Raw genomic sequence first — 24,623 nt, 5'->3', positions numbered from 1 at the left:
AACCCCTTTTGTCACCAGAAAGGGGACCCTACTCTGATAAAAACCTTAAAGATTCAGTTCCCTAAAAAATGGTTTTCCTGATACATGCAGCTGTTACTCATCAAATGTTTCCATCTTGAGCACTTCGTCGAAAGTGTAAGATTTCTGAGCCATGTTTCCCCAATTCGATGGGCCCTAAAACTGCTGAGAAAGTTCACGTTCCTTCTCTTAAATCCTGTTTTCCAGGAGCCTCTGAAGCTTTCCGCAGAGCCCACTCTTGCTGAGTGCCCCTTGGGTCTTCATGCGGCCATGGATCTGGATAAACCATCGGTCTGGGGCTCCCTGAAACAGCGGACCAGGCCTCTGTTGATCAACCTGAGCAAGAAGAAGGGGAAGAAGAACCCCAACAAGCCCCTGGACTTACGGGCGAGGCACCACCTGGATCGCCGCCTCAGCCTCTCTGTCCCCGACCTCCTGGAGGCCCAGGCCTTGGTGGCCCAGGGCCGGCCCTACGTGGGGCCTCAGTCGTCCTACACCTCCGTGCCCAGCAGCCTGTCCTCTGCCGGGATCCTTCCCAAGAGCAGCAGCAGCAGCTTGAAGCAGTCTGAGGAAGAGCTGGACTGGAGCCAGGAAGAAGCAGGCCACATCCCGGTGCTGGAGGCGGACAGGGAGGAGCCCGCGGTGTCTCCTGCTGAGGACCGGAGGGGCTCTGGCAGCGGCTTCTTTGATCTGCTCCAGAAAACTCCTCTGGGAGAAGATGCCGCAGAGGAGCCGGAGGTGAGCGGGGCCAGACACATCCCTATTTCTTGTGTTCCCTCCCCGCCCACCCCCTTTTATAAGGGCATTTGGTGTCCTTGGGAAATTTTGGTTATTTTTGTGGCTAGTAGAGGGAGAGATGTCATTTACGAGAATTTAAATGAAGGGAGTATCGATCGCACCCGGAGTCCCTGTTAGTTTTAGGATTGACCTCTATGTATTTTGAAACTATTACAAATTACCTTTCTAAGACACTGTAAGGCATTAAGAGCCCACTTGGATGAGTTTTGTTTTTTCTGTCTCCTGGCAAAGAAATGAAGAGTCCATTTTTTCTTCTCACTTTTTGCTTAAGTGTGTGACTGTTTCTCTCCTGCACCGCTGCCCAGCCCCACTCAGACACCCGAGTGCATCACACTGTTCTTCAGCAATGTGTGAAGGTGTCGCCCTTTGACTGCCAGAGACGCCACGCTCCCTCCTGCCAAACAAGTGTGTGCATGTTTACGTGGGAGCATTCTCTTGGATTCTCTTCATAAAAAGTCCCCAGTTTATTTTTAGATTTATTTATTGATGCATACAAGAACTGGGGTGTGGGCCAGAGATGTGGGACTGAGAGGACTCCCCAGAGACAGAGTGGGGAGCAGAACAGGCAGATCCGAGGTGAGGAGCGGGGAGAGGAGGGGTCTGCTGCGCCCTGTGGGTGACTCCCTGGCTGGGGATCGAACTCAGGTTGCAGCAGCTGTGGGTCAGTAGCTTCCTAGTGCTGAGACTTAACTCCTTGTGCCACCAGGGAGGCCCAAAAGTCCCCATATTTCCCCCCAAATTACAAGACGCAAATTCTTATCAGTTTAGTGATTCTACAGTCTTCCAATAAAATAGTCGAATATGGTTATGAGATAAACATTACAATTCTACAGTGAGTTTAAATTGATTTCACCAAATCATGATTTGGTGAAAAAAAATTAAAATTGTCCTTTAAAATTTCTCCATCAACCATGCTGAAGTAGGTTACAATGTTGAAGGAAGAATAATTTTTGACATTTCAGGTTATTGTTATGATTCCATAAGGCATTGGTTATTCAACTGGGATTTTGAAGTTGCTTTTAGAACCAAAGCATGCGAGATAGGTCATAGATGTGGATTTCACTGGGGAGCAGAGTTTGGAGGGTGCTGTGACCCTGTAATTTTGGAAGCTTTGCGATGATGAGACACCACTAATCACTAAATAACCTTTCTTAACTACTTTTTCCACTGCCGTTAGTGTTTATGAAATCCCTCTCATAAAACTATGACTTTTCCCCTATTACTTTAAATTCAGCATAAGTGTTTCTACTGATCATATTGTTAACTAAGTGAAATTTTACACCAGTTTACTATAACGCCATTATACGCTTCAGTTGATCTTTACTTCTTGTTACCTAGTAAGTGACCAGGAAAAATGGGTTGGACTCTCAGATTAAAAGTGTTAACAATCTCGAATTAGAAGAGTTTCTCTTAAGTTGATGGGGTGAAAGCTGTTGTAGTATTTCTGCAATCTTTGTTGTAAACAAAGTCCCGAATGCTGCTTTAACTCAGGCATCACTGTGACCTGCCTTCGAGTTCCCACCTGTTGGGAGGCACCGAACGGTCTGTGTGAAACACCCAGAGCAGCTGGGTGAGATCAGTGTAGGCCCCAGGGCGTGTCCTGTGCGAGACAGATGCCAGGGTGGCACCGAGGAGGTGTAGGGCTGGACAGGTGAGGAAACATGGTGAAAGGCGCCTGCAGATGGGGACAGGGGCTGGAGCTGGGGCTGGGGGCATTTTGCTCTGCCGGGAACTGAGCCCTGGGGAGCTTTCTGGCATGCTGTCTGAGAAGTGGGCTGTGCTGAGGGGCTGGTGGGTGATGGGGTGTGACTGATTGGCAGGAGGATGGTTGGTAGTGGTAATGTCACTCCCCTGATTAAATGCAGAAAAGCCCAGAAACAGCAGAGCCATTTAAGAATAGTCAAAACAAAACCAAGTTCTTAGGTTACAAGAACAAATGACAGTCACCAGAAGGGAAGGGGTGTGGTGCCAGCTTGGGTTAAGGGGGTTCACCGCATGGTGGCGGGTGGAAAAGAGGATTTCCAGGGGGACCCTCACTAGCACATGCCGTCGGACTCTGCGGCCTGGTGCTGCACAGTGTCACGCAGCAGCCTGTCAACTTAGTAAGTGAAATGAGCCAAGGAGGGTAGGTTTTCCCGGGGAATTTGACTTTCTCTTTCAACGAAGCTGTTTTTTTAAATTCTTTCTTGAAAAACAATCTTGTTTCTTTTTCCTGTCTGAAGGAGAATTGATGGAGTCTAAGCGGGAAGTGGCCACTTGAGTGCACGTATTTGCTTGGTGGCCTGTTTGTGGAGGATGGAGGGACTGGACAGCCGCTCCCCACACCCCCTGGACCCCGGGAGGTCAAGTGCATTGCTCTGCCCACCCAGAGTCCACACTTTACCCCGCTTCCTTGTCTGTGCATAGCTTCGCCTTTTCTTCTGACTGGCGCTTGTCTCGTCAGTTGTATGTTATCACTTGCCGGCAGGCCAGTATTTGATCACCGTTACCTGCAAACCAGGTTGTCTCCTTTGGGTTGGCTCCAGGTGGGTGACAGGGGGTGTTTCCTTACTCTCATTGCTCTCACCACCAAGACTTGGGGCGTAGGAGGTAGAAAGGGTACTTGACACTGTGGCCAAACATGACCCCCATCTTGAGCTTAGAAGTTGGATTCGCTTGTGAGAATGAGGCTCTTGAAGCACACAGATGGTTGACAGCTTTGTTTCCTTCTACCAGCCTTTCTGGTGATTGTCAAATATATTGACTCACATTGTCTCTGCAATTGACTTTCAAGCCATAGACCTCTGTCAGGTGCTGGGTGGGAGGGGGCATTAGAAATTCAGCTGGGTTGGTGGGGGGGTGGACCACAGAGCTCTGGGTGGGCAGGGAGTTCCCAAATATCAGATTAAGTATGAAGACGCTAAAGTTAAGCAGACTCAGAGAAAGTAGCTGGTTTTCTTATTTCCTTTTATAGATAATATTCTTAAAAAAATTTATTGTTCTATCATTAGACTTCTTTCCTCTTTATCTTGCCTTCTTTTCCTACTTCCTTCCCTAATGAGCATTCTCTACTCTTTCCTTCCCCCAGTAGCTCTAAGAAACTTTCACCTACCTTACAAAGTTGGGTAAGTATTGAGAAAATACAGAAGTTCGCCTCCGGTTCCTGTTCTGACTGCTGATGATAGAATTGAGATTAGATCCAGGCCTGATGATAGAATTGAGATTAGACCCAGGCAATGGAAAAAGTGGTCCACAGATGGAGTCATTGTTGAGTCAGCCCGATGCCTGGTGGGGAGGGGGGTGCTTGCTGTGAATAGGTAGTCAGCAGAGACCTGGGGAGGACACATCGTGAGGACATGGATGGGTGGGGAGTAAGCTCAGTAGTTAAGTTTCCCATTTGGGAGGTGAGTGTGGTTGTGAGTGAGCCAATGGCCATGCCAGGCCCCACCGAGGACACACTGATGTGACCCTGGACGCACTTGCTAGTGTTGTTGTGATGACTTTTGCCATTACGTGTTCAGAATGAAATCGAGGCACAGGGAAGTTGAAGGCCGCCCAGCTAGTGACGCTATAACCAAGCAGGAGCATCTACCAAACTGCACAGCAGTAGTTTGGGGATGCAGGACTTTGGAGGTACAACCCTGTGCTTGGACAGTATCAGAGCTGGTGATCATAGGCTGTTCTCAAAGAATGACACGCATTTTCCTGTGTCCATTCTCATTCCGTTTAAATGCAGATATAATTATGGTAGTCAAGTGGCCTGATTATCATGGTTAATAACTACGTACCCCGAATGGGAAGATTATTTCCCCCGATCATCGAGTGGCCCCACAATGGGGCGCATGGGGCAGCCGTCCATCTCTGTCATTTCATTTGACAGTTGAAGTTTTAAACAACCAGCTTTGCTGCTGCTGATGTGGACAAGTTGAGTGGTTTAGAGAAGTACCCTACTGGGATATTTCCAGAAACTCCACTTGGCAACCACAGAGCATCAGTTTAGTAACCACAGAGAAATGACAAAACACAAAGGAAGGGAAAGAACGTGCAACTTGTGAAATTGAGAAAATGCTCTATTCTCTGAATACCAGCTACCTGTCCAGAAAACTTTTATTTGATCTTGAAAATTATAACCCAACAACATGATGTCAGCGAGGCAGACCCAATGTGGGCGTGGCCTCTTGTTCTCCCTCCCTCGCTGCTTCCCCAGCTGTTGAGCACCTAGTGATACTATCTACTGGTTACTTCTGTGTACTGGTGCTGATGCCGTTCTAGGCAGAAGGACATGGCAGTCAACATAGAGGACAAAACTCTGTTTCCTCATGGAGTTCCTTTTTGAACGAATGTGACAGGCCATAGATCTATCCAGAACATGACAAGTCACTGAGCACAGTAAAGCCGAGGAAACCTTGGGAGTGCAGGGTGGAGGTGCTCTCCTTGGGAACAGAATGGCCAGGAAGGGGCTTCTCTGGGATTCTGATGGGTTGGCCAGGTGGGTCTGGTGACTCCGGGGATTCCTCAGTTCTTGTTTTGGCAAAGAATTCAGTCACACCAGATTTAGGGAGAACAAGAGATTTATTGATAGATAAAAGAAGGGACAGGGATGTTCTCTGAGCAGAGATGGCCCCTGTTGGCAGGCACAGAGGGACACTAAGTAGGTACATATGTGGGTACAGAGGGAAGGAATGGGGGTTAGCCTTTGGGCTTCTCTGCATGGTGTCTGTGGCTGATTGACTGGGGCCTGGACATCTCCCTGGCTACTGGTAGCACTGAGATTCCCACATGCCTAAACTGTCTTTTCTGGAACCAACTTTGGTCTCTTGCTTTAGCATTGTGCTCTTGTGTTGGTGTTCTGAACATTCCATTTTTAATTGGTTTTTGGGAACTCCTGGTCCCATAATTGTTTCTAAACCAGACTGAAAAATGAACTTGGGATATCTAGACTAGGGGCTTCAGGGCACCTTGTTCCTAACTAATTACCTGGTCCCATTTCCTGACTTCTGCCTTCAATAACACTTAGCAGAGACCTAGAAGGGTCTGAAGAGCAAACTGTGCATGTGTTGGGATGAACAGCAGTTGCAAAGAGAGAGGAGGGGGAGCAAAGGCCCTAGACAGCAGGTGTGTGGCTGGGTTGTTTCCAGAAGAGCAGGACATGGTTGAGGGGGGAGGGAGGGGGTTGGGGGCACGTGGGTGGAGACATCAGTTACTTCTGAGGCTGTGGGTGGAGGCTTTCCCATGCTGTTGGCAGCTCTGCCCCTTCTACCCAGTCCCTAGGCAGGAAGGAACAGGACTCGAGATACCCCAGGGGCTCAGTAACCACATGGGGCTCACAGGCAGGGCAGGCCTGTCCTTGACCTTCAGGCCTAGACCCAAATAGCAAGAAGTAGAAACTGGCCTTGCAGGGAACTGCAGAAGTATGTCCAGGCTGTTGAGCTGGTGTGGAAGGGAGCTGGCCTTGCACCCGACTCTTCATCAACCTCCACCTTTGTCTTGCTCACAGCCTTGGCGAGGATGGTGGTGATCAAGGGCTGGACGTGGGTATGAACCATTTGCCTGTGTTTCTTGTTCAGTCTTCCCAAGAATATTCATTGTCATAGGGCTAAGCATAATGACTGACTAGCAAGAAGCCCAGACTGCCCAGCGCGATGAAAACACCTCCTCTCCAGTCCAGTTGGCTCAGTCTGCAGAGACTGTAGGTCCCTGTCTGGGTCGGGGGCGTGTTCAATCCACTCCCTTTGAATAAATGAATTTTCTTCTCATAGCCAGTCAGGTGAACTTCTTTTCTATCATCTTAGAGAATCACCTGTGTCTTGGATTTTAAGTAGATGGCTCCATGGCACAAAGCCCACAAGAAGCAGAGGTTGGCTGTGCACTGAGGTCTCCGTCTCTCAGCCAGTCAGACGTGTTCTGCTCCCGGATCTCCTGGTCCTGGGCTCAGTGGTGGCTCAGTAGGAGGGGAACACGGAAAATCAGGGACTCCCTGCTTCCCATGGGTGACCATTTAGCCTTTTAGCTCTGACTTCTTTCTTTGTATTAGTAAGCAGGTGATGCTGGCAACGGCAGCCTGTGGAATCCTCGAGAAGGTAGTAGGAGTGTATATCTGATGTCTGTAAATGACAACTCCCCAGCCAGTATAAAGGGGATGGTATTCTTTTAAAGTGCCTACTGTTAATAAGCATGAAGAATTGTGGTAAGTCGGAAGACAAATATTACTGAATGTGGAAAGACTTTAGAATCTTTAGAGGGCTTAGCCTTTTTTTTTCTGTGGAGGATCAGATAATAAATGTGTTCACCTTTTTGACATGTAAGGTCTCTGCAGCTCCTTCATGCTGATGTTGACTGCAGTGTAAAGTCAGCCCAGAGTTATGCAACTAAATGGGCGGAGCGTGTTCCAGTGTTTACACTTCAGTGAGAGCAAGTGGGGGCTTGTAAATTGCTGACTGCTGTTTTATACCATCACATGATCGAGAAGGACATATGTCTACACATGACTGAGCAGGACATGTGTCTACACGTGATTGAGTAGGGTATATGTACACATGTGTGCAAGTGCTTTAGATTTTGCACAGTAGATAATCTCCTCAGGCAACCACTTTCAGAGGACAGTCTAGGGCATGAGGGGACAATGAATATGCTTAGTTGCTTGTATGACCAATAAGCTCCTGAAAAACCTTGCAGATTGAAGAAGCATTGACTCAGCCGTCTGGTAGACCTGGTTTTTTCCAAACACACATTCCAATTTTGTCCTCCTTGGCCATGTGATTGTTTTGGTCCTGCCTCTATGTCCAGGCATGCTATAGGCATTTTCATTTGGGCTACTCTCATCCTAAGTATCTGTGTTCTCAACAACCTCGATGTGGGGTAAGTCATTAAGTAAATATGCATCTCTCCTTCCCTATATTCATATATGTTGCTAGAGCATTTTTCAAAGATTATGGAAATGGTCATTTCAGCCAGCTTTTCATTCTTATTTAGCTTTCCTGGAAGTGGGTTTTTGTCTCTTCCTCTGATGTTGACTCAGCCAGTGACTGCTCACAGTGTTTGTAACACAACTTCCGGTGTGTGTCTCATGGTGAGACCCTTCAGCAGCATAGGAGGAGGTGTTTGTGCAAGGTCATATTTAGTGTACACAAAGTGAAGATGATGATTACTCACATGGGTGTCTTGCTCTTAAGAGCCTTAGTGAATCGAGAACATTTCCTTTTTTAATAATTGACCCGTTCAATCTAATACCACCCCCAATCCCACCCTCATATTCGCCATATTCTGGTGAATTTGTATTCTTAATGATAGAGTGCTCCTTAAAGGCAATGAAAAGTTATCTGAAAGGCAGGGGTAAAAGGTGATAAGAGACAACTAACTTCCTAATAATTTTCATGCTGAGATGTTACCTTCTGAATATGTGTCTGTATGTAACTAGACAGTTCTGTTGGATTAAGATTTTTTTTGGCATTGATGATATTCAAAATTATCTATCTTTTCCTGAGTATTTTCTTAAAACTATTTGTTAAAACCAAGGCTTAACCAATTAATGACGATACATCCATGCAGCAGTATATTAGGTTTTTTTTCATATGAATGAACATGTCTTATATTGATAATATTCAAAACAATTTATTTTTCCTGAGCATGTTCTTAGAAACAGTTAGCTGGTAATGGTTAAAGTCAATGCTTAATGAATGAATGAGCTAGGATATCTACCTAAGGTGGAATACTACTCAGCAATAATGAACGAACTGTTGCCATAGACAATACTTGGATGGATTTCAAAGACTTTGTGCTGAGGGACAGAAGCCAGTGTCAAAAAGTTGTCATACTGCTTATCAAGACTGCTTGATGTGGTGTCTGGAAAGGTGAAGCTGGGATGAGTGACCATCAGTGGTTGCCAAGCCTTGGGGCCCAGGACCACCTGGCCACGAGAGTTTCTTGGATGATGGGACCTTCCTGTGTCCTGACTCTGCCAGTAGTTACACACACATACACATGTGTGCAAAGCCATGACACTGTACACATTATCAAAGGTCAATGAGTTAGCTTTATTCAAAAGTAAAATTAAAACCAAAATTCTTAAGACTTATGAGAGCATCCAAAAAATGATGGAATTTTCTAGTCTTGTAATGGTAGTGGGATACCAGGGATTCCTGGTGGGAAAAGTATGCTCTTTTTAATGAAAACTCACTGATATATCACAAGGTCTACAGAGAAGCTGAGAGTAATGTACTTCTACTCCGTGGGCAGAACTGTGGCTCAGTGCTGAGTGGAGAGATGGCCCCGCAGCTGTCACTCAGTGGCCCTGTGTGGGTGTCACTTCTCTTCTTTCGGGTGATCACTCTCCTTCTGTGGTGTGAATAGATAGTGTGTGACAGTACAGTGGCTGGGGGGACCATAACTTTAAGTTCTGTGACTTTCTGTGAGTAATACCAGCCATAATGTGGTATTAATGTTCTTCACATTTAATTTCCACGTTGTTGTAAGTGGAAGACTTATCACACATTTGAATCAAAGCGCTGTGTGTGTTTTTGATGACTTGCAAATGGTGGGGGTTATGGAGAATAATTTTGTCACTTCATTAGTGTCATGTATTAATTAAGTGGGGCTCATTGGGAACACAGGTATCGTTCATCTTCCGGAAGGGGATGCTCTCCGCCACCCTCCCATCTGCTCTTCCAACTGACAGTAAGACGATTTTGGGCACCGAGGCCCTCAGGTGCTCTGAGCAGAGTTCCTGCACCCCGCACTTAGAGTCTTGCAGAATTGCCTTTGAACAAGACTGGAAAAGGGGAGTCCTGGTTAATCAAACCGGACTGACGGGGGGGTGGTGTTGGGGCTGCAGGGGGGACGGAGAGGTCACTGTTGGCCTTGATGGGGTCAATCTAGCTCTTTGTCTTTGTGAGTCAGTCAGGAGAGGGACAGCCGAGCTTCGGGATATAACTGTACTGCACGGAAGGAAATGAGCCGAAGCTGAAGAAGGGTCTGAGTGTTGTCTTCAGCTCACCATGGAGGTACAAGAACATGTAGGTGGGGTGTTCTGCAGGCCCCTGCTCTCAAAGGGAAGTGTTTTGGGTCCTGTTCAAGGCTGAGGTTGGCTGTTCAATCATGTGGAATCACTTTCTGGGTGTTTGAGGCACATTTGAATCAGGAAACAGATCCTCACTACTCCAGAGTCATTGGTTCCTAGTCTGCATTTCCTACTTTGGGGTTGGTGGCTGCCCAGGCCGTGAAAGTCGAGGTTTGACGAAGGTGTCAGGTATTGTCAGAAGCATCTCTTACCTGAGGACAAGCTTGTGTCGCTGGCTTCTGAGCTGCCATGTCCCTGTGTTGGTGGGGACTTGGGCCAGCCGGAGGCTCCTGTTCTCCTGCTGAGTCAGGCTTCAGTGCCCAGATCTGGCACATGTGCAGGCCACAGCCACAGCCTGCCCGAGATGCCCACCAGAGGCCAGGAGAGCATGGCCTTTGCTATTCCTGTGCTGTTTCAAAGCAGAGTTCTCTCTTCTGTGTCCTTGCAGAAGCCCTGCGGGGGTGTGGACCTGAACTCGGTGGCACCATCCCAGCCCCTGGAAGAAGCCGTGGTGAGTGAGTGGCTCTGACAGCGCCTGTCCCCGCTTCAGCCCAGAGCCGGACCTGTGTGTCTGCAGCTCATTTCTAGTGAACGCAGGGAGATGCTGCCTGCAAAGACAGGCCTGGCAATGAGAACTGGAAAAGATCCATTCAGGGCCTATTGAGTTTTCCGACTAGGATGGAGACTTCTAAAAATGTGGAGCAGCTGTGGAGTAGAGTGAGGTGTGAGGGAGAGGAACCCATTTTGGAGAGCGTTGCCATGTGGCCAGGACACTTTCACACCAGACTGGCTACCAGGGTGACTTAGCCATGGAATGTCCAGTATGTGGACAATACATTGTCTTATCTGTTTGGAAAGACAGCAATTGAAAGTAATTCAAATCTTGCATTTGATGTCTTTAATAGAAATAGCTGTTATGAGCAAGACCGGGCACTTCCTGACCCTCTTTGTGACTGGTAGCACCCTGGGGCCGGCTCTCTGCTTGCAGATTGGGGGCGGTGGACGATGAGGGGGAGAGAGTAATGTGGGGGAGACGATGAGGGGGAGAGAGTGGCTCAGGAAAGAGCGGGCTGTGGTGGAGATCCCTGGCATCCCATGCAGCCCAGGGGTTCATGCTGAGCAACCAGGCAGCTCAGGGGCTTACAAGCCGGGATGGACATAAAGGAACGTTCTGGGTCCTCATGGAGTTGGTGGGGCTCATGGGGGAGGCGAGGGTGGGACTAAGCTTGGGCTTAGCAGTGCAGGCACATGCTGGTGAGGTCTCGTCCCACAGGGCGCCCGCCTGGCTCCTCCTGCGCCCGCCTGAGCTGCAGAATAGGGGCTCAGCAGGCGATGGACGAGCTGAAGGGAGTCGGAGGCTGGCAAAGCGCTTGGCTCCAGGCCCTTGGTGCCATGGCTGCCTCCGAAGCTCAGTAAAGTCCGGCGGGAGCAGAAGCAACTTGGTAACCACACAGGGCCGGCTGTCAGCGTGGGGGGACGTGGCGTCCATCGGCTGCTGCCACCTCCCCTTGCCCGAGGAGACGTCCCTGGTGCAGATGCGCTGGCTGACTTGCCTATCCTTCGCGCAGGTGCTCGGCGAGGCCGGCGATGGCGTGAGCAACCTGCCCAGCCCGTTCGCCTACCTGCTCACCATCCACCTGAAGGAAGGCAGGAACCTGGTCATCCGAGATCGCTGCGGTAAGTGCCCGCCCTGCGTGGGGCCTGCTTGCCTCTGCCCTTGCCTGAGTTTGCCAGCCACTGCTGACCGTCTGACTGGTAGCGCACAGGCGCCCCGCTCAGCTTGTGCAGGTTGCTGGGCCTTTACTCAGTGACGGCCATCATCTCGTGGAGTTTTTCACATAAAGACCTTCAGAGGTTTTGCCTTTCACAGGACACAACCTCTTCTGTTTCTCCACTATGGTCTTTTTTCAATTATTTTGTTTTGTTTTGGTCAGCAGGAGCCTTTTCATTCTACAGGACGTTGTTTTTCTGCAGCTCTTTGACTGGTTTCTCCTGTTGCTTCCCGTCTCTGTTTTGGGAATCCCAGGAGGTGAAGTCAGTGCCTGGCCCTGGCCCTGCCTTCTGCATCCCTCGCTTCCCTGCTTCCTTCTGCTGCTTCACGCGCCTTTCAGCAGAATCCCTCAGGCGGACCCCGGCGTGCTCATTTCTCCTCAACTGCGGCATTGTGCTTTCTGTTCAGCTACCCTGTTGCCTTTTTTTTTTTTTTTAAAGATTTATTTATTTGTGCATACAGAACTGGGGTGCAGGCCAGAGGCTCAGGGGCGGCGAGAGGCTTCACCAGAGACAGAGTGGGGAGCAGAACAGGCAGATCGACGAAGTCCACTGCTGAGGGGAGCAGCGGGCGGGTCAGGAGAGGTCTGCCGCGCCATGTGGTCACCTCCGGGCAGGCGGGAATCGAACTCATGAGGAAGTGGCTTTAGATTCTCAGTGCTGTGCTTTATCCTGCAGCGCCACTAGGGAGGGCCTACCCTGTTGCCTTTTTAAAATTGTTTTCGACTGCCTCTTGCTGTGTCACGAGGAGAGGAAGCCCACGCTTTCTGCAAGTACTCATGAGCAAGCACAGCTCCCGCTGCGTGTCTTGTCCCTTGGACACGGACGCCAGTGTGCTGGGCTTGCGTCCGTCACTTCGTTTGCAGGGCTGCATTCTGCATCTGTGGGTGCTGCTTTCCGCGCCTGCTCCCTGTGCGAGGGGACTGGGCTGGCAGCTGGGCAGGGCCCTTCTGTGCCTCAGGCTCCTCTCTGGGCCCCGTGGTCTCATCCTCACTGTGCACGGCCTTCCCCCTGGCGTGCTCCGCACTCCTGCTGGCAGGCAGGTGCCTCCGCTCCTCGCTCTCCTCTGCTCAGCGTGGGGAGGGCACAGTGGGCCCACTGGATGCTCAGCAGACGCTGCAGCCTGGCCCAGCCCCGCCGCCTGCACCTGCCGCCTTCTGCTCCCCTACCCCACCTGTGTCCCAGAAACCTTTTTGCTGATTTTCTGTCAGGTTCAGACTGGGTTCTCTCCCCTGGCTCGTCCCATATCATGGGCTTCTATCTTTCTGTCTTGCATACAAAGGCCACCTGACTTTTATAAAGAAAAAAAAAATTCTCTCTGGTCTTTTTGAAATTTCTCAGATGTAGCATTTCACAGTCATAAAAAAAATCTCATTTTTCTGCTTTTTGGTAAATAGTGTGCTCTGTCAAAGTCACCCTGTCTTATCTGTCAGTGGTGCAACTTCTTGGGTTCCCTGACGGTGTTCAGTTTAGCCGATGCCTGTCCGATGTATTTGAAAGATCTGGGGGACGGTCGCATTCCCTATGTGACAGAGCACCGAAGGCAGGGCCATCAGCCAGTGCCAGGTGACTGCACAAGTTGTCTGTGACAACCTGTTTGGAGATGGAAACGTGCTCCCTAGAGTGTGTTAATCTTACTGTGGAGAAAGTGCTCAGAGCTGCTCAAAAGCCCGTTCGATTTTGAGTTGTGTAACTTGTCTAATACTGTGTCCCCTAAGGGCTGTGTCCAGGCTCCCGGTCCCTTCCTCCAGCAGCTTCTCCTTCACTGGTTTCCCATCTTTGCTGGATCCTTCTCCCTAATTGCCAAGATTTATCTGCCCGCTCGACATATGCCCCGTAATTAGAGCAGAGTCTGTATTGCTGTAGTAGTGTGATGACTTTAGTAGCTGATGACGAAATACCCGCTCACATGAGAAATGACCAAAAAGTCAGGACTCACCTGCGCTTGCTCACACCGCCTGGTTTTAGAGCTAAAGGAGAGACTGAGCTTCCATCTCAGCCCTGGGCATCTGTACCTCATTGCTCCAGAGTGAAAACATCAGTCGCCCACTGGTCTTGATTTTGTGCGAACCTATTTTAACTGGAATACAATCCCCCGATCAGGAGTCTAGTCAGAAACTCTCAGAGGTTGTTTTGGTAACCACAGTAACCTTTCCGTCTGTTGGCGTCTACCTGTTGGGAACAGTCACTCCTGAATCCTGTTCTGTAGGGTTCCCTTTCCGTCCTGCAGCTAGTCTGATCAAGACTGTGATCAGCTGTGGAGCCACTCAAGGCTGAGGAGTGGGGGGGGCGGAGGGGCCCACGGGTGGAGGCTGGGGGGGCCTTGTGCTCCGTCTGTCTCCTTCTCCGTCTGCCTGCCGTGAGGGCGCGCATCAAAGTGCTCACTGGAGCCGACGCTGCCTTCGCATTTCACCCCGGGACACCCACAGGACCAGTAATTCCCACTCAAACTTGGGCTTATGCACATCACTGCCCGCCTCAGTTTCTGGCTCAGCAGGTTTAGGGCGCAGCCTGAGAATTTGAATTTCCAACAAGTCCCCAGGAAATTCTTTTGGCTGCTGGTACAAGAACCCCGGTTGTTGTAGCCATTGCTCTAGGCAGCCTCTCTCCACAGTGGGTGCGGGGCAGGGGCACCTGAGAAGACATATTTACTCCCCTGCAGGTAGAATTTCCATCCCCGTCAGCCGCAGCTGTTTTGGGTGCTGTACCTTAGTCCGTGGCTCCTCTCCAGCGTCAGCCTCAGGCTCTCTTTGATTTGCATTATCTGAGCATCGTTTAACTGGGTGTTTGCCCAATGAGCAGAATTAGGCGCAGAGTGTGATATACCAAGGTGATGGATACAGGATCATTTTTAAATTTATCTAGGAATTGCTATCACCCAGCAGCCTGGGTGATGGTGAAATGAGGAGATTTGGACTTGATCTTCTGCTTCTTGACTGGTGACCTCTCTGAAGGTTAACTTACTCCTCTGGAAAATGGGCATAATGTCAGTGCCTTGGAATGTAATTGTAAGAATTAAAACAACAACAAGAGTGTATATAACAGCAGTCAGTAAATTATAGCATGTTACCATAGCAACAATGAACATACATGGCCCGCTTTCCTGCTGCCAGTGCAGAGCTGGCTCCTGTAATCCATGTCAATTTCCCCTTCATGATCTTGAGCATTTGACCTTCAGCTTGTGTCAGCCAGTCAGGACCCCTGTGCTCTTCACCGGTGTCTCTATTTTATTTCCCTTATATGCAACCCTATACCTAATATTTAAGTATCAAATATAATAGAGCAAAGTGATCCAGTGTTAATTTTCCCTTATGACAAGTATTATCTCGAAGAGTGGAAATGTGTTGTGCTTTTGACCATAGAATTGCTACTTTCAGATATTTAACTCAGTTGCTCAGTCTCTGTTTTTTAATTTGGGGGTGGGAGGGTGGATGTCAACTTTTGATGAATCATTCTCTGCTACAGAAGAAGTTCAGTGTTTTCTTTCAATTGTTACGTAATCACCACTGCTTATATAACTTTCCATCTAGAACGTGGGTTGGCAAACTTTCTGTACAAGGCTGAAAGTAAATATTTTTGGGTTTATGGGCCATGCAGGCTCTGTTGCAGCTACTCAGCTCTGTGGAGTAATACAATGAAATGTAAACTAGTGGACATGACTGTATCCCAGTGCAAGTTTATTTACAGAAACCTGCCGTAGGCTGGATCTGACCCACCGGGCAGGACTTACCAACCTCTGTCTAGTATTATGATCCACTGTTGGATTTTTATTCCAAGGAACTGCTGTTTACAGCAGAAACATAAAAACTTTATCTAGAATAAAGAAGGTATATAGTCAGAAAGTGAACAAGTTTTGAAGTGTCAACTGATGTTTCTCAGAAGCATTTTAGTAACATGACATAAAATAATGCAGAAAATCTGGAGGTAGTGGATGGAAAAGGACAGTTCATTTCTTTGTTTCCACCTACCCGTCAAAGTTGAAGGTGTCAGGAAAAGAACTCGGATGCACCTCCAGAAAGGATATTAAAAGGAGTATGTCAGGTGTAAGGCTCAGAAACTTGGCCCATCGGGAAAGTCCTTGGGAAAGGAGGAGCTTGTCAGAAATCAGGGAGCCCATCGGTGGGGTGCAGATCGCCAGGTGCTGGGAGGTGAGCTTCCTCGGACAAAAACTTCTGTGGACATTTTACCACTTTTCTCGTGTGGAGGGCTCAAACTCAGGGCTGGAGAGTAGACAGAGTGGAGAGTAGAACAGGCAAGTCTACTGAAAGCCACTGCTGAGGGGAGCAGCGGGTCCTGGCCTGGGATCTGGGATCAAACTCAGTTCACAGTGGTAGTAGTGCTGAGACTTAACCCCTGCACCACCAGGGAGGCCTCGTTGTGCACGTCTTTATCCTTGGTTGTGCATATCTGTGTGTGTGTGTATGTGTGTGTGTATGAACTGAATCGCTCCCTCCAAAAACCTACAGGTCATCAGAAGGAGCTACCACCGGGGTGACTAAATGCTGTGAACATGCCCCTGCACCCCAGATCTAAGCACAGAGTCAGGGAAGCCCAGAGGACTTTGTTAGGTGCCTCTGGAAGGGTGGTCATGTCCCAGTCAGTCAAGACTTTGCAGCTGCTCCCAGACGTACCCAGCAGGGGACCTCAGTGCTCTCAGCTCTCAGGTCACCACGTGTGTCTCTGCGAAGGAGCCGCCTGAACTCCTGGACGCTGTGCAGGAACGGCTGCGAGCTTGCCCAGGGAGCCACTTCTAACACCACGGCCTGCCCAGGCACAGCCAGTCCGCAGGTCTCTGTCTAACCCTCCCCCGGCCCAATTCTTATCTTCCTTTACTGTCTTCTTCCCCTTTCCTCACCCCTACGCCTTCTTTTTACTCTTTTATAGTCCCCATTTCCTTCCACTTCCTCCTTTCAAGTTTCTACCAGATGCATTTTTTAAATTTAACTTTATGGAGGTAGCATTGTATGATAACATTGCAGAAGTCAAGCTGTGCACCACTGAGGATCAGCATATGTATCTCTCACCTTAAATTGGCCTCTAAAAGTCCCATTTTATTCTCTCCCACACCCGAGACCCCTGACTCCCATTTTCTTTTTGAGCAAACAGAATACACACTATTTTAGCTTCACAGTCGGTCCCCGACTAGTAACCTGTAACTTGTGGCGCTGCTCAGTGTTGAAGGACTCTCACGTGATCCGTCTGTTATTTCCTGCCTCCATCTGCTTCATCCATTGGTTGAGGCATGAAGTGGGCAGGAGGGCTGGTGGCCAAGGAAATTTTGGTGCTTTAGGACTGGAAGAAGTCAGGATACAAGAGACCTTGCATTCTATGCGTGCGTGAAGATCAGATGAGTGATTTGGGCTGGCTGTTTTAGGAAAATGCTCCTCTCAACGCTCTAGGTCCCAGACCCCTTCTTAAAGGCTGTCTGTTCGTTGATCAGCTGGATGAGTCCCGCAGTGACCAGATCGAAGACTGTGTTGGTGATGCCCTCTGGTGGTCGTCATCTAATACTACAACAGGGAAAGACCGAATGATGCTCCCATTAGTATTGTAGGGACGGAGGATGGAGAGTCCTCTCTATGGTATGACTTTTGGGGAACGAAAATTCATCACCCATTTACCTAGAAAACGGTTCTATCTTTCCATTCCCAGCACAAGGACACTACTTTTTAAAGTAGTGACAGCTTCATTTGCAGATTACAGAAAAAAAATGCACTGGATGAATCATTTCCTCTGAGAAAGAACAACTTAGACCAAAGACATAAAGATCCACTAGTGTGAAGTATCTGCTACCATAGGTATGTAGTAAATTACCAACCTGCTTCCGAAAGGTCAAATGTAAGACACCCCGTAGTAATCATTTCCCCCTTTTGCTATTGAGTGAGTTAGTTTCTTCTGATTTTACCTTTTTTTTTTTTTTTTAAAGATTTATTTATTTGTGTATACAGAGCTGGGGTACAGGCCAGAGGTGCAGGGGCGGTGAGAGGCTTCACCAGAGACAGAGTGGGGAGCAGAACAGGCAGACTGACGAAGCACACTGCTGAGGGGAGCAGCGGGCGGGTCAGGAGAGGTCTGCCCGCGCCCTGTGGGTCAGCTCTGGGGCGGGGATCGAACTCATGCTACAGTGGCTGTAGCTCTCTAGTTCTGTGCCACCAGGGAGAGCCATGTTCAACATTTTTTAAAAGTAGTGAAAATATTGCCGCAAATATTCCTGTGCCTAAATCCATGTGTACAGCTTTCTTTGCAGGTCGGTCAAGTGGCTAGGCTGCTTTCTGTAACGTAACCTGAGCATTTCAAGATCTTTGCTTCAGTATTGCCACTTAGCACTTGAGAAATCGAGCTCAAGTTTGCCCACTCCAGGAGGTAACATAGAAGTGAATCTTTTTCTGCTCCTCACCCACACAGTATATAGATGAGCTCTGTTAGTTTGGTTTGATTTTTTGTTTTAATCTGAGCGTTTAGGCTATGAGGTATTTGCTCTTTATCTTTTTTCAAGGCCCAGTAGCTCAGGGCCTGGTGGGTGGAAGCTGGGGCAGAGGGTGCTGGGGGAGCCCTGAGGGAGTTTAGGGTTCAGGAGGCCATAGTGCAGGGCAGCGGGTGCCAGAGGGACCCACACTCCATCTCCCTACTGTCCGACTCTTTCTTTCATGCAAACTCTGTAAGTAACTCCAATCGCAAGTTTTAATAAAACTGATCATTTCAGATCATTGATTCCACGGTGAGCGGCTCATTGGACATTCTTTCAGCAGCTGGGGTTTGGGAATTGCCTGGAGCCCTAGTATTTCGGGGTTCACTTGAGGGAAGCCCCACCTACAGGTTAGGGGCCCCACCTTGGCAGGCTCCTGCAGGGGAGGGAGACCCCTGCCTTCGGGGGTGGGGTAACTAGCTCAGGAACTGATCCACCCGGGGAGCTAAATAGCCACACACTGACGCTGAAGAGACTGGAGGTTTTGGGAACCCGAAGCCACTGTCTGCAGACCCGGCCAGCGCCTGCGCCGGGTGAGTGTCAGTGGGTGAAACCGCTGCGAAATTCTGCTTCCCTGACCTGCGGCTGCTTTACTGCTGCTGCTTTTCTGCTGTGCAGCTCGCGCCCTAAGGGAAGGCCGGTTTCTTCTTTCTCCTGCCAGTGAGGAGAAATGCCCGGCGACTGGTGACTGTCTCTACTGCTCTTTTACGGGCTCTGAAAGAGGCGGGTGGAGGTCCGACCGGGCCCGCTCGAGCGGGAAACCCCATCGTCAGCGCTAGGGGGCAGCAGCGGCCCTGCAAACGCCTCAGGTCCTGGGAACCCAGCCTGGCTCCCTGCTAAGCCGCAGAGAAATCAGGACTTGGCTATCCCATAAAACGACAGTACTTTTGCTCATTTTCTGGAAAGAACAAAGCTTCTAAGTATGTGTCTCTATCAGAAAGATTCTCAACGCCTGTGTGCACGTAGAATAAATAGCTAAGAAAAAAGTCAAACTTACTCCTTTCATGTGTCCTAGCACCGTTTATGCAGGAGAGATTACCGCTGGGTAGATCCGTTACCCTAAAACCTTGAGAGATCATTGTCAGCTGGTAGCTGAACTTTTAAGACCGCCTGCCAAAAATTATCAGATATTATAAATGTGAAACACAGAGTCATTGCCTTTTCAGGGGCAGGGATGCTGAATTGAGAAACGTTCCTAGCTTGTGACGACCTTTCTTCTGGAGGAAATACTCGGCTAATGTCTTTAACCTGGAAAATGAGGGCAAATAAGTAGGCTTTGCTTACAAATACTGCGTCGGTAGTCACTGCAGTGAATTTTAAACTCAAGCCTGGAGGGATAGTTATTTTTTTCCCCCAGAGGTACTATGTAGTGAGATTTCATATATATGTACACACATACATAGATATGACTGTGGAGCTGATTTGTAGACATACATTTATGAATATAGAAAAATATGACGGTGGTATGCATAAAGCATAGTATGAAGACAAAGTCCTGTATTTGTGCAAAGTGTGCGTGTTTGTGCTTAGTCTGTACATGTCAGCATAATCAGGTTTCCTAGAGAGTGATGGTCCTGCGCCCTCCCTCCCTCCCTCCTCCCCCCTCCCTTCTGTCCTTCCTCCCACCTCCCCCTGCTTTCTCCTTTCCTTCCTCCCCCCTCCTTCTTCCCTCTCTCCTCTCCCTTCTTCCCTGCCTCCCTCCCTCCCCTTCCTTCTTTCTTTCTGTCTTCAGTGCATCTTGATGTTCTGCTTTCTCTATTCTGTCCATAAGTTATTAATTACAGCTTCACCGCAGATTTATTTTATCGGCCTATTAGAAGGGCTTTCTAGCCTGTTGACATGACACCGTCTTTTTCTAGGAATTGCTCCCCGTCTCATCCCCCCATCATCCCCCCAATAGTCCCAGCTGGCAACAACTTTCCAGGGTGAGACACGCAATAAGTGGAAAACAAACATTTTAAGTAACGTGGTTCTTAAAGACGCTGCTAGGGCAGACTTGAGTGGTCATCTGTCTTCTCCCCGAGATCGACCATCAGGTTGTAATGCCGACTGCTCTCGAGGCCTGTCTGCGTGAATTCCTAGGAGTTCAGGTTCTTAGACAGGCCTCACCCGCCAGGAAAGCAGAGGCTGGTTCATGGAGATTTCCCCAAGCCACATGCAATCCTGTAAGCAGTATAGAAGAGGAGGAATTTCCCATTCCATTTCTGAGGAGAGGAGATGTGGATTTCACAGCCTTAGAAGGGACATTCTAGAGACAAATCACCAGGCAGGTTTGCTTGGCCAGTAAAATTAAGGACATGGAGACCAGTACACACATTGTTATATGCTCTCCCCATTAGCTGAGCAGTAACAGTAAATGGTGCTTACTGTGGGACTTTCCCAGTAAGTGACTAGAGCCTGCTCTCATTAAAGTATATATTTTTATTCAGTTCTCGAGATCATCCGATAAGATTGGTGCTTTTCCATCTACAGGTGAAGACATTAAGACATAAGGAAATTGAGTAAATTGCTCACTGGCTCCTAAAAGGAGGGGCTGAGGTTTTAACCCCTTATGCTTATCTTACTCCAGAGTCTATTTTTTCACTTATCACATATTGGTAACACCCACCAGGCCTGTAAGGCGATTCTGGCCTCTTCCCTCCTGGAGTCTTGCTTTGGAGGTGTTGAATATTATGGTCACAGGCGCTTCAGGAACATCATGAAAAATGGAGTAGATGGGTCTGAGCTGTCTTTATTGTTGTCATTTGTCTTTAATACAGTTCTTAGCGGAGTTTATTATTGTGCTTTACATTACGAAGTTCCAAGGGAGGGAGCCGTAATCTGCGTCCCCAGTGGCTGGGTGACATCCTCCCTCATGGAGCATCTCTGGGGAGGGATGCCATGGACCACGCTTTTGAAACCCTGGAAGGCTACTTCCGCCGTCTGGGTGTAGCTTTCTCAGCCCGCAGCTCCCCGAGGTGCTGTTATCTCAACAGCCAGGTTTCCTTGCTTTAGTCTGTCTCTTCTTCCTTCTAAATTATAAGCTGCTGCCAGATTTATATTTCTAAAGCTTGGCTCTGATCATTTTACTCTCCTGATCATAAGTAAACCTTCCCTCCTCCCACTAAAATAATTCCAGATGGGCCTAAGACTTAAGTGGAACAAATAAAAAAGGACGAAATCCGTGGAAAGAAACATGGCTGAACTAATTTAAAATCTTACAGTGAGAAAAATTCTTACAAGCAGAGTGTTAAACACGAAGCCTTAAATAAAATGTTGGCCAATTTGACTAAATAAAAATAACATATTGCAGGAAATTGTTATGTAAGTTTAAATAAATTATAACAAGACATGCAGTCAATGGCTGGTTTCCATAATTAAGGATTCATTCTGATTTGTAAGCAAAAGACAAGCTTGAACCCACAGAAAAATGGGCACCTGGTATGAAAGAGAATTTCATAAAGAAAGAGAAATCTAGGTCACCAAAATAGGAAAGAGCCTAAGCTTTATTCAAACTATTAGAAAAGTGGAGATACCATTTTCCCAGGGTCACTGCTGTACAGGACTGGGACACTCAGTGGCACAGAGAACAAGCACAGAATATATTTGCTACTCTTGAATTGTTGGCTTTTTTTATTTTTATAAAAATGTTTATTGATGTGTAGAAGAATTGGGGTGTAGTCAGAGGTGCAGGGGTAAGGGAGTGGGGCTAAGAGGACTCTCCAGATTCAGAGTGGGGAACAAAACAGGTGGATCGACAGAAATCCTCTGCTGCGGGGAGCAGCGGGGAGACAGGAGAGGTCTGCTGCGCCCTGTGGGTCACTCCCTGGCCGGGGCGTCGTGCTCAGGCCTCAGTGGTGACAGTGCTGAGGCTGCACCCCTAGGCCGCCAGGGAGGCCCCGAGTGTACACTCTTGGGGGAGTGCGAATTGGGCAGGCTTTGGAAGGACAAACTGAAGACGTTTGTCAGAATCAGAGGGTACACATACGCATTACCCAGAAGTTCTAGTGTTAAAAATTCCCTTTGGGCCCTCCCTGGTGGCGCAGCGGGTTAGAGCGCAGCACTGCAAGCTGGCCGCAGCCACTTTGGTGAGAGTCCAATCTCCACCCCGAAGGTGACCACATGGCGCAGCAGACAACTCTTGTCTGCCCGCTGCTCCCCTCAGCAGTGTGCTTCGTCTATCTGCCTGTCCTGCTCCCCACTCTGTCTGGTGAATCCTCTCACCGCCCCTGAGCCTCTGGCCTGTACCCCAGTTCTGTATGCGTAAATAATCTTAAAAATTATTCTTTGAACATGACCACTTGTGTGCACCAGAGTCAGAGAAGGAAGCAGACTGTTGTGTTCAAACAACAGTTAAAAGAACAATCAGAAGGGCGTAAGTGTCGGTAAATGTGCCCAGTTATGTAAAGGCAGCCACGGCACGGGGGAGATCTCTGCAGGAGATGACCCTGCCTGCCCTGAGAATTGGTGCTGCTTCTGATCGGGGAGACCGTGAGGCCAGCCCACATGGGGCGGCGTCGGAGGCCAGAGCAGCCTTGTGTGACACCCCAGAAACCCAGGAAGAGAAGGAGGGAAAGTGACGAGGAAAGGGGTCGTGTCTTCTCCTTTCCTATCCTATTTCTAAAGTCATGTTCCATTGTTGAAAATGTAAAGAAAGAGGCCGGGAATACGAAGTCCAAGCTGTATTTCTTACCCCCAAAACCAAACTCCTTGTTTTGCTTTTCTTTAAGACCCCTGAGCCTCCGCGATGAGCTTGCCTTTTGAACTTATTTCTCAGAAGGTTTGATCCCCCTAACTTCTAGGTAGCCGGAAGTAGGCCGGCGACGCCTGCTCCCGCTGGGCTTTTCAGCCCGGCCCCTGGCCTCCTGCTGCCCATGCCCATCTTCCTGCCGACCCACCTCCGTCCTCGCCATGTGGATGCATCCCCATCTCCTTCCTCAGCTCTCCTGGTTCCTCTCCTGGCGTGGGTATCTCCACCTGTGAGCTCACGGCACCTGAGTCCACTTCTCTTGTGACTCTTACCGATGGGCCTGGCCTTGGGTTTGTGAGGTGTCCGCTGCCCGCCAGTGCAGAAGACCAGTGCCGGGCACCCATGGTGTGAGCAGGCCTGGCGTCCCACCACGGCGTCCTGACCTTCCACAGGGTCGGGGAGCACAAGCGGCAGTGAGGGCGATCACACATTTGCCAGGGGTGTCGTGCTGCAGTAAGCTCGGGGAGCCCCAGAACGGCTTTGTCTCTCCTGGCGTTGTGGGGCCCGGTGGCTGTCACCGGGAATGGGCAGCTCAGACCCCGGGGTCTGCCCGGAGCTTCTCTACTCGAAGCCCTGTGCCGGCCTGAGGCCCACACGGCAGGGCCGTGTCTGGTCTCCGAGCTCCTTCTCCGTTCCCCTCCCCACCTACTGGCCACCTCCGTCTAGCAAAGAGCCTCATTGTTTGGGAAGCTCCCATGGAAGAGGTTAAAGTCCACCCACGCAGGTGTCAGCGCGTCCTGCGAGTCGTCTGCGCACCGCATTCCTGAGCAGCGACCCCCTTTCAGAACCTGCCTAGTTGAGTTGTCACTTCCCTGACAGCCAGCCACTTAGGCTCCCAGAGAAAACCGCCAGTGCTCCCCCTTTCTCAGATGTTCCCTAACAATTAACGCGGCCCTCACTTGACACCCTCTTTCCGTCTTTGGCTTTGTAAACCCTGCTCCCTTTTTCTATGAATTCCAGACATTAATATTTTCTTTCACGCAAAGGCCGCCATTCACCCGTGAAACAGTTTGAACATTATGTAGCTGTCAGATGCCTGGGGATTACCCAGTATGCTTTGCCTGTGAGAAAGTGACACCACCGAGCCCAGTTTTGAGATGTTTATTTTGAGAGCACACTGACAAGCATGAAGGCCTGATCCCAGAGTGGTAATTTCATTTAATTAAAGGCCTCTTTTTATTATAGTCCCCCCCACTTTTTTATATCTCTATATTAGAATGATGGCTAGAGCCTGACTTGCCAGAGGCACCCCTGGTACTCACAGGGGGTGGACAAGGGCTCACTCACCCATGCGCCCTTGCCTGCCACATACCCTCTCTGATGCCCCCTGCCATTCAGGGGGTTCAAACAGCCACTGCTGGCCTTCGGGAGTGTTGAGTACGTCCCTATGCTGAAGGCAGTGACCTTGGACCCCAACTGGGCTATTCGTGAGACTTTTAAGCAGGTGGGTCCATCTTGCTCTAATGTGATGCTGCTGCCATGGAAAACTCTAGGGCCATGTGGTGCCTTCATTTTTCAGTCACACAGCTAAAGCAAAACAAAAGGAAGCTGAAAAAATAAGACGTTGGCATCAAGGATGGGGATTGACATCTTGGCAGACACTCATTACTGAGAATCTGATCGATGACTGGTCTGATGTTCTGAGGTTGTGTTGGCTTGACTCGACTCTCAGAAGTCCAAGTCCGTAGACACACAGACCTCCGCAGGGCACAGTCCCAGACACCTGAGACCTGCCGCTGGACAGACCGGCTGCTGGTGTTGTGCGTGTGGGCTCTGCTCTGTGTTAACTGAGTCTTAGCATCGCCTAG

General features: G+C 49.2%; 1 protein-coding gene across 2 annotated transcripts in view; it reads left to right on the top strand.

Annotated features, from left to right (window-relative positions):
- Positions 1–229: 229 nt before the first annotated feature.
- MCTP2 (multiple C2 domains, transmembrane 2) overlaps positions 230–24,623 on the top strand; it is a 144,778-nt gene continuing 120,384 nt past the window's right edge. For both annotated transcript variants that reach the window (XM_012732763.1, XM_012732764.1), the window contains exons 1-3: positions 230–756; positions 10,299–10,361; positions 11,419–11,527. In XM_012732763.1, the coding sequence (XP_012588217.1) occupies positions 289–756; positions 10,299–10,361; positions 11,419–11,527 (640 nt within the window). In that variant the 5' untranslated portion in view covers positions 230–288. The remainder of the gene's footprint in view (positions 757–10,298; positions 10,362–11,418; positions 11,528–24,623) is intronic.

Source organism: Condylura cristata, unplaced genomic scaffold (assembly GCF_000260355.1).
Source record: "Condylura cristata isolate star-nosed mole 26May11 unplaced genomic scaffold, ConCri1.0 scaffold00035, whole genome shotgun sequence".
NCBI classification, from domain to species: Eukaryota; Metazoa; Chordata; class Mammalia; order Eulipotyphla; family Talpidae; genus Condylura; species Condylura cristata.
This window is presented reverse-complemented; position numbering and strand designations above follow the sequence as displayed.